This window comes from Lissotriton helveticus, chromosome 2_1 (assembly GCF_964261635.1).
Source record: "Lissotriton helveticus chromosome 2_1, aLisHel1.1, whole genome shotgun sequence".
NCBI classification, from domain to species: domain Eukaryota; kingdom Metazoa; phylum Chordata; class Amphibia; order Caudata; family Salamandridae; genus Lissotriton; species Lissotriton helveticus.
Genome location: NC_136059.1, coordinates 804,030,095 through 804,044,839, shown reverse-complemented (window position 1 = coordinate 804,044,839; position 14,745 = coordinate 804,030,095). Strand labels below are relative to the sequence as shown.

The following is a 14,745-nucleotide window of genomic DNA, read 5'->3' as shown; positions in this document are numbered from 1 at the left end:
GCCCTTGGCACACTGGTCATAGGGTGTGCCAATTATTCTATCTTGGGCGACCTGAACTTACATTTCGACACACCCTCCAACTTGGCGGTTCGCAGCATCACCGCTGACTTAGAGGCCCTTCAGCTTGTTCAGCTGGTTTCGCAGCCTACCCACATAGGGGGTCATACTCTTGACCCCTTTTTTACCAATTTGCCGGAGACTAAAATTACATCTATTTCTCCGTTAACATGGACCGACCATTTTCTGGTGACCATTCTATGTCCCATTCCGACGGCTCCTTCCATCCCGTCGGTGAGATGTGTTCCAAGGAGATTGTGGAATTAAACTTAGGCTAGAGGATTTTCACCACCTTCTAGCGGAAGATCCGTTGGGTCCACTGGAAGATGTGGAGGAGGGGTATGACCGCTTCTGTTCCTGGACTACCAGGGCTCTCGACACTCTGATTCCCATCATATCGAGTAAAATCAGTACTAGAGAGTCGAGCCCCTGGTACGACAGTGCCCTGCGTGCCTTGAAGGGAGCCTGTAGACGGGCAGAAAGAGCTTGGCGAAAGACATATGGAGCTGATTTAAAAGTTGCATATGCTGTATCCGCCAAGATTTACCATCAGGCCATTTGTCGAGCTCGGGCAGCTTACTATGCTGCAGAATTTCGCTGTAGCCCAAACCCGTCGAAGACCATCTTTAAGGCCGTGAAGGATCTGGTAGCGAAGCGAACTTCCTCTGTAGTGGTGAGTTCCACCTCCCACTGTGAATCCCTGGCTGCATATTTTCTGGGGAAAGTCCAAACAATCTATCGGGCATTCCCTAACACAGGGATCGACTTAAGAAGTTCTAATGCGACGCCACACTCTACCACCCTGCTTTCCTTTCCCCCTCTTTCCCTAGATGGGTTTGACAAACTCACTTTGCGAGTTAAATCTGGTTCTCCATCTGATCCAGTTAGACCTGCTCTGTTTAGAGAGCAGGCCTTTATGGGGCGCACTGTTGTGTGTTCCCTTGTCAACCTATCTTTGGAGGCAGGGGTGGTTCCAACTAAGTGGAAGCAGGCGGTGGTGTCTCCCATCCTCAAAAAGCCTTCCTTGGACCCATCTAAGCCCGAAAACTATCGTCCCATCTCGCTGCTGCCTTGGCCGGCGAAGATAACAGAGGCCCATGTCAACTTGGCCCTGTCTGAGTATCTCGCACGAACCAATGTCCTCGACCCCACACAAAACGGCTTCCGTACTGGACACAGCACGGAGACTGCCCTTCTTGTGATGGTGGAACATCTCCGTGCGGTGCTGGATGCTGGACAGACGGCGGCGCTGATACTGTTAGATCTCAGCGCCGCCTTCGACACAGTTTCTCACAGCATCCTCCTGCATCGGCTCGAGGAGATAGGTGTCGGCGGACAGGCTCTGCAGTGGTTCCGTTCCTACCTTGGCAATCGTTCCTTCTGTGTTTCCATCTCTCCCTTCAAGTCCAACTTCCAACCACTGGCCATGGGGGTTCCGCAGGGATCCTCGCTGAGTCCCACGTTGTTTAATCTCTATGTGAGACCGCTAGCTGATGTCGCTAGGCAGTGGGGCCTAACAGTGGTCTCATATGCCGACGACACACAGCTGGCGGTTACTCTCAGCGGGGATGCGGAAGTAGATGCCCCCAGGTTTCAGGATGGATTGAAGGCGGTGGCTAGCTGGTTGACAGGGAACTGTCTCCAGCTGAATGCCACTAAAACAGAAGTTATGGTTGTCGGTAAGGGAGCGGAACTCTGGGGCGACCAATGGTGGCCATCTGAGCTGGGACCATCCCCGGCGCCGGTTTTGGAGCTGAAAAATCTGGGAGTGTGGATAGACTCGGGTCTGACTTTCGTAGGACATACTAAAAGAACAGCGGCTTGTTGCTTCGGTCTGTTGAGAGGCTTAAGACCTGTTCTTAAGTACTTTGATGCCCCAACCAGACAGTTAGTAATCCAGGCCACTGTCATCTCTCGCCTGGATTACGCGAGTTCTCTTCTCGCCGGGGCCAATCAGGCTGAGCTTACTCGATTACAACGGGTACAAAACGCCGCAGCCAGGGCGATTGTCGGCCTCCCTAAATTCTGCTCGGTGGCGAATGTTCTTCGCTCCCTATACTGGCTCCCAATAAGGAAGCGTATTCTTTTCAAGGTACTCTGCCTGGCTTTTAAGATCTTGAGAGGCATAGGCCCTGAAATCTTGTCTGGCTCTCTTTCCCTTTATGTCCCTACTCGCACTCTTCGCTCCCAGGGCCAGGCCCTGGTTGTAGTCCCTAGATACAGGCTTTGCCGCATGGGCAGCCGCTCCTTTGGTGTGAAGGCGGCATTAGCCTGGAACTCTCTCCCGGTGGAATTGCGCCTGTTAGAGGATCTCATGGCTTTTAGGAAAGCCTTGAAAACATTCCTGTTTTAGTCTCTAACCCCTAGCCTGTGTTATGTATTTTAGAGTGGTCCTCCCTGGTTCTCTCTTTTAGCTGTGTTATGTTTTTTATGCACTTCCTTGTCAAATGCGCCAGGACGCTCCTTAGCTGGAGTAGCTGTGCGCACAATAAAAACCAATAACATAACATAACATAACATAACACCTGTGCAAGCTTGCTCCACCTTCCATAGCATGCCTGCCTTAATATCACTGTAACTATTCTGTCAAGGAGCCCAATTATTTTTGGGCCCCCCAGAGTAGATGGTTAATCTCAGCCTTCCCCTTCTGGCTCGCCCCGGCCATCTCTGCAGACAGTCCACCCCCCTGGCTGACCAACACGTTACAGGACTATTACTGCTAACTACATGTCAATTAGGCAATATTTATCTGTACCACACCGTGACTGAGAATCCCCATTGATGTTCACCTATTTCCAAATGTGTTCCCATTTTATTGTCATGCATATTCCGGAAAATGGATTCAAAGTACATCTGTTTTTATAAACCACACTCAACTGTGGTTACTGTCCAATCGTTGTGCCAACATTTACTCTGGTTGTACTTCACTTGTTGTGACAACTGTTTTTATCATTTATACTGATCATACACTGTAATACAGGCTCATTGTTCATCCACCGGATGCTTCACCCGCCATGCCCAGCGAGTTTGTATAAGCTTGCCCTTGTCCTGTTCACTGTTCACCTGCCGCTACACCCCGTACCTTTTGAACTTCATAGTCTGTCCTCGTTGGCCCCTCTGTGATGCCCCGGGACCACGCACCCAATCACCACACTGCACGTCACTGGTCACACCCACCCCGGAACTGCTTCAGGCAGACTCCTTCGAATTACCCTGCGCCTATTCCGATCTACTAACCAGATCACCGAGCGCACATCAGCCCCCGTACTTCAATGGTGGACCTCTACCAACCGGTAGACCTGCCGCCCGAGAGCCTTCTCCTTGTTGTTGGACCCTTTGCATGCCGTACTAATCAGCCTCCGTTTACCTCCCCGTTGATCCAGGTACCATGGACGAGACCCAGGCAGTGGATCGAGTGACCCGACCCTGCCTCCCATATAAAATCCACATTTGTAAAGCGCACAATCACCCGTAAGGGTCTCTAGGCGCTGGGGGCCGTCGGGAAGATTAAGCAAGCTATTGCCCAGAGTCACATGGTGCTGGGCTAATCTGCCGCCGGTGCCGGGGATCGAACCGTGATCCCCAGATTCCGGAGTCAGTCGCCCTGGCCGCGGCGCCACACCTCTTCCTTATGTATCCTTCTCCTTCCAACCAGATGCCACACGGGCCAGAACGGGGCTCTGTTCTTGCCCTTGCCCCCACGACTTTGTAAGTGTTTTCGGCCGCGCTTCCTTTGCATCCCCTCCACCCTCTCCCTCACCCTCCCCCTTCTCTCCCGACCCCTTATGACCCTTCCATCTGCTTGCATCCTAGGAAATTTACTGCGGACTCTGTCTAGCACCTATCGATACCAACTGGATCCACACCCTTATTATAATGTGCTAACAGGGTTAGTGCCACACGGTGCTACTGGACCATCATCGAACACGCTGGCCAGTACTCCCACCTGTAAGTTCCTTTCTTAGCCTACTCACACCCCTACCCATAGCACATCACCTCCCTGTGCATCCCTTCCACGCTCCCCTTACCGCCGATTGCCCCCGCCCACCGTGCTCTTCTCCTAGGGAACGATAACCGCTGTGCCCTGTCAACAATGCCTGCAAATCAACCCTCTCACTTGCCACTACACCCTTCCAGGGTACTCGCGCTCTCCAGCCCACAGCTGCCCCTTCCTCTCCATATGCCAGCACACGTGCCTTGTGTTTTTTCCCCCCAACCAGGGTACTTCCATCTGACAATTGCTCCCCTCCTACACCAAAGCACATACCTAACTCCACTTGTTAAGTGCACTCTCCGCGCAGGCGCACGCCTGGCCCCCGCCTGGCACAGAGACACACACAGGGCCATTCCTCCCACCCCCATGACCCCTTCCCTAAAATTCCGCGACCGCGGTAAACAATACCCCGATGTGCTAACCTTCCCTCCCCCCAGCTAGAGCCTCGCGACACCCCGCAACACCCCAACCCCTTCGGTCCCGCGTCCACACCACATCCCACACCCTCCATTCCGGACCTTCATGTGTCCTTTCCTTCCCCTGCAGCACTGACTTAAAACGGGCAACCCAGTCCTGATGAAGATCCTGACTAGATAGGATCGAAACACCGTCGACCCTCAATAAAGCGCGACTCATTCACATCTTCTACCTTGGTTCCCAATGCAATACAAATCACTCATTTACTGAGGATGAACCATGTGCATTAAATTTCATGTATGTATATATTGTTCTTTCACGTTGTCACTTTGCGTCCTTCGCTGTGTTCACACAATTGTCACTTGCGTCGTCACTCTTTGCTCCACTATCACCTAGTGCACAAAGCCCCATTGGGTTGCCACCGCATTCTATGCTTACAGTGCTGCTTTAACTGTCTTGTACAAAATCTGTTCTTGAATATATGATGCTATATGCACTTTCTAACAAACTGAAACCTTGAGTCTCTCTTCCTTTTATCTGTGCTTCTGTAATGTCTTGTACATACATATATACCTGCTGTTTTATTGAATCCGATTGAGATATTGTTGTGAAATACATATGTATGCCCAGATCTCAATCTGGTCTACGGGTTATACTCTTGTTGTCTTTCCCTAGCACCAACACAGACACCCTTGCACCATAGTGCAAGGCTGCCTGTGTTGCATGGATGATTGTTTAGGTGCAGGAAGATGTCCCTTAATGCACATAAACAATCAATAAAGGTGATTTGCTTTTTCTCTGTGTGCGGCAATACCACAGCACACATAGAAAAATCAAAAATGAGGAGAAATAAAAGTATTTCTCTTCTTGCACCATTCTAATACTTGCTCTTGCAAGGTGTTTGTTGTTGATGCTGCCTCAGATTTACACATCCTTGTCAATCTGAGGCAGCATCAAAAAGAAATGGGTGTTGTGGTGGAATGCCGAGAGCAACACCCATTGCACGGCCCTTTAACGCGGACCTGCGTGAAAGGGTTCCATATTTACAAAGTAGCATTAACCGCTTAACCGCGGCGGCAATTCCACCCCGGTGCGGCGGTTTAGCAGAGTGGGCGGGGCCGCGTCGGCCAACGGCGAGCACAGCAATACGAAGGTAGTGAGTGCGATGGCCGTTGGCCGACAGAAGCACGCAAGGGGTTAAGCCATGCAAAGTGGCATGGTGCAGGGTATTGCGCCACAGTAACATCTAAAAAAGTGACATTCCGGTGGGGCAATCCCCTTGTACATACGTCCCTAAATATGAGCTGGTATGTGTGCTGCAGGCATTTAGGAAGCTACTATTTTGGCAAGATTTTGTTGCTAATTTAGTCATTAACTACGGTTACTGAAGAAGCACTTACATTATTGAATCCATCCAAAGATTAAAGCAAAACCAGAGGGGATGATGGACGAAGTATTAAACATTGCAAGCACTCACCCCCAGTCAACTGATCTGGGTTTAATCCATCATCATTCTTTAGCTCACTCCGCCACCCCAGTTCAAACATGGCCATATGAAAATCAGTCTGACCCTGTGCCTCATGGGAACAGTCCAGCCCGAACTGCCAAGCCACGTCTTCTTTGGAATGGAAACAAGCATCCTGGGACTGGTTTCTGGCTAATCAGTTGTCATCAGCCAGGCTAGCTTGAATCCAGTGGCAAAGTGAGCAAGGTACCCACGTCTGGGCATACCCTGCCAACTTAGGCGAACAAAGCAAACCAAAGATTGCCATTGATTATGATATGTTGCAGAATTTCATCATATTTACATGGATTGCCTTTATTTTTCTAACCATAATATTTATATCCACAATTACACTGGTTCATGTACTCTGCACTAAAACAGGGATTTAATGTCATAACAATGCTTTTTGAAATAATAATGTGGATTTCTTGTGGGTAGGCATCCTTCGTGGAAAGGTGTTACAGTAATCCACATGAAATTTAATGCTCTATTGGCGGTCTCATTATTTGAATGCCCATCATCTCCATATAAGTGATGACAAATGTAATGGTTATATCGTGCTTGTCTTTCCTGCTCTATCTGGTAAATTGATTGAAACCTGTGCTTACCTATGGGCTAAGAAAAGGCTATTGGGCATTATTTACTGTTTGACCTGTAATAAAGATTCAGTACTGGTCTCCAAAGTAATTGGTGGGGTTCATATCTGCAACAATCATGTACCTATCACCCCTCCCACTCCTTTGTGACCACTATGCCCCTGAACATTCGTGTCACCTACTAATAGCAATACACACAAATATGCAGCAATAGGTAGACATTAACCCAGCAACAGACACACTCACTCACCAGCGTAGATATCAACACACTAATGCACAAAAAAACACACACACACACACACACTCTCACACTCTTTTGCACACACACACCCCTACACACACATACACACACACACACACAAATACACATAATGTGTGTGTTTCTGAAGTGTGAATGCAACGTGCCTGTTGAGGATTGATTTCAAGAATAGTTTGTCATTCTCTAGTGTGTTAGAGCTCATAGGTATATTTTCTTCATGTTCTACCCTTTGATTGTTGCAAGGTGTGCTTGTGCATGAGGTTAAAGGTGATGTTTACTACAACTAGTGAATCATTTTGATGAATTTAACTATTGGTGTTTATTAACAGATAATTCAAATTTCAAGCGCAGAAAATATCGGAATTCAATTTCCATTTTCAATGGGCACAATTGGTCCAGCTCAGTCAGGTGATAGGTACACCGACTGTTCAAATGAAAGAAGAGGATGTATATTCTGATGGGCACAACCTAAACACTGACAAATAATATTATTGAAGATCCAACTGATAATTGTCAGGATAGCAGTTATAGAATGTGAAAGAGGTAAATGGATTTCAAGGACTCAAAACATTTTCGATATCGCTTCAAAGCAACATTTGTCAAATCAGATGGTAACTTTGGGGTACTTATGTAAAATTAGCACAAAAGAAGCCAACATGTGCTCAGACTAGTCCATTGAACCAAGAGTGCGAACGGACCCATTGAACAGTAAAGGAGACTTATAAATGGATGGTGGGTATTGACTCTGACCCACTGACAGAACGCCAGATGAGGCGACAGAATTTTTGTATAGACAACCTCATTTGGGAACAAACAGTTACTTACCCTAAGTGAAGATATGTGATACATTGGCATAAATATTTGAATGGGGTGGTACTTCAGAAAAAGGTCGCAAGGATTTGAGGCAGATATGACATTTCTCAGATATATAAGCAAACATCAAACTGTCCATATTTTGGATTTATTTACCTCTTGGACTTGGAATTCTGTTGTTGCTCTAGCTCCCATTGCTGATATTACCAAGTTATACAAACTGGCATAGTGCTCAAACCTGAAACAAAATAAGAATACCTTATGAATTAGCATTAGACAGGCTTATCTTGCATTGATAATCAGAAATAAAGGTACTACTTTTCTTAACTTCAGGTGAGTGGTGCTTCATGACTCTGTTGCTGTGATTCTTCTTTATAGAAAATCTGAGCTAAAATCAGGTGCTCCCCCATTTTTAGGATGTCTATGCGTTGTATTTTACATTTTACAGGGTAACAGTGATGTGCTGCTTTATTAATAGTGCATTTATATTCTCTTGATTAAGTGCTTGAGTGGCATGTTTAGAGTATTTATTTAGTTGACAAAATCTTGAACATGCCGACGACTTGCCCACTGGTGCACACCTGCTGCCTGCTTGGACCCCATCATAAACCGGAATTCCACCAGTAAAGAGAGCTAACCCGCCATCTTCAAGGAGTTTTTGTGGGTGTCTTCCACGAGGAACATTTTGAAAAATATTGCTAAAAATCCATGGGCTCTCACAGGCAATCAATGGGGTAAAAGATGGCAAGAGAAGGAGACAGTGTATCTTATACCGCATGTTACCGTCGGCTGTTTGCTGTCAGCCTTACTCATCTGCTGCAGCTGGGAGTCTATTTGAGTGTGGTTCCCTTGATTGCCTTTAGTTGTACTAATAATGAAAACTACCTAGCTAAAATACACGCATAAAACGACCCAGTTGGCCTCGTACACACCTCCGCCAGCCCTCTCCATCATTTTTGCCAGTTTGTGGTAATATGGTATAGTTTCAGTAAGTTATAAAAGCAATTCTGTTGCCACAGCCTGCTCTCACCTTTATACCAACAGTCTGTTGCCAACCCGCCTACTTCATTCTAAGACCAGTATTCTACATTTCTTGGCTAACAGCTTGCCCACATATGACCTCTTCCCACATTTTGGTCTCCACTCAAACACCAAAATGAGTATCAACAGGTGAGAAGTAGCAATGACGCAAGGGATAATTACGTGCACAGCAGAATGGCATGACCATTAGTCGGGCCGGGTGGGTTGGGGGATATATCGACGGATGAAGATGAGGGAAAATTACAATGATGAGGGAAAATGAATTCCCCCCTAACCCGGCCCCACTGCCTCACCACTCTTACCTGCTCGGGCCGCGGCTGCACAAGAAGTAGGCTATCTGCAAACTGTTTAGTGCAGGGTGAGGGCTGTTCATATTATGGCCATCACCACCAAAGGGGCTTTGGTTTCTTGTAGAGGGAGTGGGATCTCCATGCAGTGGTTCTTCATAGATGAAAACTGCTTCCAATAGGTACTTTCCCACCCACGGGTGGTTGATTGCCCACAAGAGGCCAGCTTTCAGATAAGGATTCAGTATAGGAAAAAGGCTGTGTAGACAGGTGTCGCCATCTACTGGAGCTCGGATGACTGGACCAAGTGAGTTCTCCATGAAAAGTTGTTCACAGGGCAAATATTGTCTTCAGCAGAAGCCTCTTCACTTGTGTCTGGTTGACTGCCCACAAGGATTCAGTTACCCACAAAGTGTTTGGTAGAGGTTGATGGCTGTGCATTGGAGGACCTTGGTTCACCTAAAGGGAGCTTGTGTGTGTCAATGCTAATTTATAATTTACATGATTCTGCACCATTTAGTACTTAGTTTCATATTTGAAATCCTGTACTGGTTTATAGAATATTTTGAACAGCAGGGGGCTTGATGATGTCAGTAGTGATGCCATTGGTTATGTCATCAATGATGTCATTTGAAATCTCATCACTAATGTCATCACTGATATCATTCAACCTGTCACGAATGATGTGATATGTGAGGTCAAAAGCAGGTCATGGTGGTGACACAAGTTATAGTTTGCTCAGGTAACAATACATTGTGAATTTCAGTTTTTTTGCATTTGAACTCCGATGTTATGACTGATGTTTTCACTTAATATAATTTCACATTAACCGTTGCTTTTTCCAGTGAATTGTTAGTGTTTCTTTTAAAGTTAAGTTAGAGATTATTATCATACCTAACTATAACTTCACTTTAACCTTTGTGTTTTTGTTCAATGAATCTCTGGGGCTTTTTTCACGCAATGTGACATCTTATTGCCATATCTATTCATAACGTCACTTTTATTATTTTTTTCAATGAATTTCAGTTTTTTTAATGTAAAGTTAGTTATTACCTTACTCAAACTCTGCAAGCGGACAATTGCTCACCATGCATGACCTTTGGCTTCAAGCAGGAGGTAAATGTTTGCGTAATTTGCCCATTCTTACCCACGGAAGGAGAAAAAATGTGGAAATGGACCCGATATTCCTGGGTCTGCATGTTACTTCCTGTTAGATCTGGCGTCCTTGGTGTGGTTTTTCCCTGACTTTTTGCCTTCTGACCTCCTGTTTTGCTGGCTTCATTTATGTTAGCTTTAGGATTGTGGGCACTTTACTACTGCTAACCAGTACTAAAGTGCATATGCTGAGTACTCAAAACATAACATTGGCTTATCCACAATTGGCATATTTAATTTACTTATAAGTCCATCGTAAAGTTCAACATATGTGCGGAGGGCCTGTAAATTAAATGCTGCTAGTGGTCCTGCAGCACTGATTGTGCCACTCACTCAGTAGCTCTTTAAACATGACTCAGGCCTTCCATTGGCAGAGCCCATGTATGCAGTTTTTAAACTGCTATTTCGACCTGGCAAGTTAACCGACATACCAGGCTCAAACCTTCCTTTTTTATTACATGTAAGTCGCCCCTAAGGTAGGCACTAGGAAGCCCCATAGGCAGGGTGCAGTGTATTTAAAAAGTAGGACATGTACTTTTAAGTTTTGCATGTCTTGGTACTGAAATACTCGTAAATTCGTTTTTCACTACTGCAAGGCTTATCACTCCAGTAAGTTACCCTGCCATTTCCCTAAACACCCTTTATGTGTAATTTCCAATTGGGAGCAGATAGAACTTTGGAGTTTGGTGTTTCTGGACTCACAATTTTAAATTACAACTTACTGTGCTGTTGGATTTTAAATTGTAATTCTGAAAATGCCACTTTTAGAAAGTTGGCATTTTCTTACTTTAAGCATTCCGTGCCTCTGCCTGTCTCTGAATATAAGCCTGGGTTGGGTGAGAGCTAGGCTTTGTGCTCTGCCTCTAGAAAGTTACACAAATAGAGCTGGAATGTGACATTTGCATCCTGATAGCCCATCAACAGGCACTTCCAGAGGTAGAGTGGGAGGAAGGAGCTGACACTTGCACCTGAATGGGGATGGTACTTTTTCAGCGACCCTGCATGGGTTCAATAGCCGGCCTGCCTTCTATCATGGGCATCCTGAATGGGGATGTGTCTGTCCCCACAGAAAGGGCTGCATACCCCCCTGTAGTGAGTCTGGAAGAAGAGCCTCTGTGTTATACGAGGGAAAGCCATATTGCTAACTGCATTGATGTGTTGGCCTGCTGCCTATTGATTGCTGTGCTGTAGAAATGACTGCCACTCTGCTACCTGATCTGCTGCTTTGGCCTGCCCCCTGCTGCTTTTTGGCTGGGAGTCAGAGGGACTACAGCCTTTAACCCAAGATTCTACAAGAGTTTGTTGGCTTGCCTCCTGCTTTCCGAACTCTGAGACACACACAACGTCTAGAAACTCTGCTGGTTATGCTGGACTTAGTAATCTGTGAGTCCTACTCTTGCCTGAGGTGCCCTCTGGAGTTCTGGGACTCAGAAGAGGGTTCTGCACCTTTTTTTGCAAAAATTGATGAAGTGACACCTTTGCGCCGATCAGAACCAAGGCAGTGACCTCTAACGCCATGCTGATTCGATTATAACATGGGTCCTGACTGTGAGGTTCGATGATGACAGAGAGCTGATCCTTTAACACCAACTGCAAGGCTTGACATTGATGCAGTGCTGATCCTTCGACACCGACTGCAAGGCTTGGCGCCAATGCATCAACCTGACTGTGTCAGAACTGATGCAGTAAAGCCTTCAATGCCTGCTCCATACATGGTACTTTTTCAGCGACCCTGCATGGGTTCTATAGCCGGCCTGCCTTCAATCATGGGCATCCTGAATTTTGGATTTGTACTGGTCCCTTGTGACGTCAAGTAATCTTTTGATCGCTGGTAACCCCTAAATATTGTTTTTCCATTTCATATTTAAAATGTATATCTTATATGCTACTTATTGGATTATTGTGATTTTGGTCTTGTTGTATTCAGATACATATTCTCAGTTTTTCTAACCTGGTGTGGAGTTATTTTGTGGTGTTTTCAGTGTGTTACTGTCATTTAAGTGTTGCACAAATACTTTACACATTGCCCCTTAAGTTAAACCTGACTACTCTGTGCCAAGCTACCAGAGGTTAATTGATGTTGTGTATCTGACTTACCCTGATTAGGATTGCGGCTCCTGCTTGGACAGAGTGTATACTCTGCCAAACAGAAACTTCAAATTTCTAACATTGGTGATCAGCGTTGAGGACAGGACTTGAGTTTGTGCAGTACCTTACAGTAATTTGGTGTACACTACTATCCACATCTAGGCCAATTCCAATCAATTGTCTCTGTTACCCATTGATTTTTTCTTTCCCTACTCTTTTCAAATTGCCATTTTTTACTTTTCAATTCTCTCTGATTGGCATTTTGGCTTTTTGTTCTAAATCATATCTCTGATTGGAGGTCCCATAACTGCACCTACACCTGCAAGAATGGATTTTGAGTAATCCAAGTTGGAGAAGTGTTAGAAATGGGATCTCTGGTTGGCTGAGGCTTGTGCCAAAGCCAGGCAGACACCACCACTCTAGTCAGGGCATGGGAGTTACATGCCAAGAATAATCCCTGCTCACACCCTTGGCACCGTGACACCAGCAGTAAGGCTTATCCCGGAGGCAATGTATAAAGCATTTGCGCACGCACCCACCAGCAACACCATCCCAGGCCCTCCACAAAAGGAACTCCACCCAAGGTTATATCAAAAATAGCCTTTGCATTCTCAAAACACATCAGATAGTAATTACACGATATACATTTTGCCAACTGGCACGGGCAATATTTACAAGGGATTATGTACACATGACAGGGCCACGTGGGCCACTGTCAGAATCAGCACTTGGTAAAGAAATAGTAAAAGAATACATATGAACTTAGAACACAGCCAGTAATCACTGGTACACAATATACTCAGCGTCAACCTATAATATAAACCATAATAGGCACAGTATCCCACACGTCTAAATATATTAGACCCTCACCACCTAAGTAAGAATTACACTAGGTGCGTAAATCACACAGGTAATTATAATCTCCCTAACCCAAACCTAAACAGGTAAAGCAACCTCCTATGCATAAATCAAATCTAGAGATATCAAACAGGATGCGCAAATCATACTATACACAATACATTTCCTAGCACCCAAAAGCATTAGTACATAAATCACATTAGCACATAAATCACATTAGGGCCTGCGCCCTAGAAATTTAACCACCCCCCCTGGCCAACTGGCCATCTCAAATAAGGGGGGCTCAAACACCCTATGTCCAGAAAGTCAAGGCTGCTGCCTAAGCAGCGAGGGTCAAGGTTGCGCCACTGTGCCAAAACCTAAACGTTGTAGCTGCCCACTACTTGCTGGGCAGCTGAGAACAATGAACTGGGGCCTAAACTCTGCAGCTGGCACTAAGTGATGTGCAGCTGGGGAGGCCAAAGTAGGGGCGAAGGAGTGCGTCTCACTCCTGGATTCACAAAGCACATGTCTCCTGAAAGAAAGAAGAACCTAAACGGTGCAGCTGCCCAATACTGGATGGGCAGCTGGAAAAGTCACAAATGTGGCATGGGCTCTCATTGGCCCTTAGAATGAATGTGCCACATGGTGGAGCCCTCCAGGCTCTGAAAATAACCGTGTGCCCTGGAGCCCTCTGGCTCCTAGACTAATCATGCGCCAACTGTAGGGGAGAGGGGTTGGCCTAACCGCTAAGGCGCTCAACCTCGGACCTGGGGAACTTGGTTCGAGTCTCGGTAACGACGCCAAAAACCCCCTGTGATTCTGGGCAAATCACTTAATCTCCCCGTGCCTAAAATGAAAGTGTGTCCTCATGTAATGTAACTGGTTCTATGTAAAGCGCTCTGATAACTGATTCGGTTCGGTTCTAGTTCGCGCTATATAAAACTCTGCAAAAAAAAAAAACCTGTTGGAGCCCTCTCGGCTCTGAGATCAACTGTGCTATCGGAGCCCACTAGCTCCTTAAATACTCAAAGATGCCCCCCAAACGTTGGAGCGCACTGGCTCTAGAACTGAATATGCCCCCATAGCTGCAGCACGGGCCTGCGGGGCATTGGGACCCCCATGGGGGCCCTCTAATCAATGCAACTACGTTGGAGCGGCCCACTGAGCACACAGGCTGCTCTGACTGTCTCTCTTCCCCCGCACCCCCCCCTGGACTCCCTCGGGACTCGCCGGATGGGTCAGAGGACTCGGGCTTTCTCCCTCGCTGGGGAGACTCTGGGCGGCAATCTCCTCACTTCTCACGCAGTGGGGGCAGGCACCGGCAATGTGCCTCGTGCCCCCTCCGCCGTCGAGCTGCACCAGGTGGCTCCTGGGGGCTCTCGCTCTCCCTTAACCATGGGAGCCCTGCACCGGCAGCGCCATTGCTCCTAGTGCTGCTTTCCCAGCAGGAGAGCAGTGCCAGGGTTGGCTAAGCAGCCTATGCTTTCCCTGAGACTGCTGGGAGAGCTGAGACGGACGGCAGAGGCTGCGGCGAAAGGTACGTTAAAAAAAATATATATAATTTTCTCTTTCCAGTCCTCCCCACCCCCCCGTCCATCCCCCGCTGCCCCACCTTTGTGTTGTGGCAGCCGCCATTGAAAGTGCTGCAAACCTGAGTTTTGCATTCTGTAAACCATGAACTTGTACTAAACATT

At 46.8% G+C, this 14,745-nt stretch overlaps 1 protein-coding gene across 1 annotated transcript in view; it reads right to left on the bottom strand.

The window, feature by feature from the left end:
• LVRN (laeverin) overlaps positions 1 to 14,745 on the bottom strand; it is a 663,539-nt gene that overhangs the window by 25,728 nt on the left and 623,066 nt on the right. Inside the window, exon 19 of the mRNA XM_078675542.1 lies at positions 7,797 to 7,878. Coding sequence (XP_078531668.1) covers positions 7,797 to 7,878 — 82 coding nt within the window. The remainder of the gene's footprint in view (positions 1 to 7,796; positions 7,879 to 14,745) is intronic.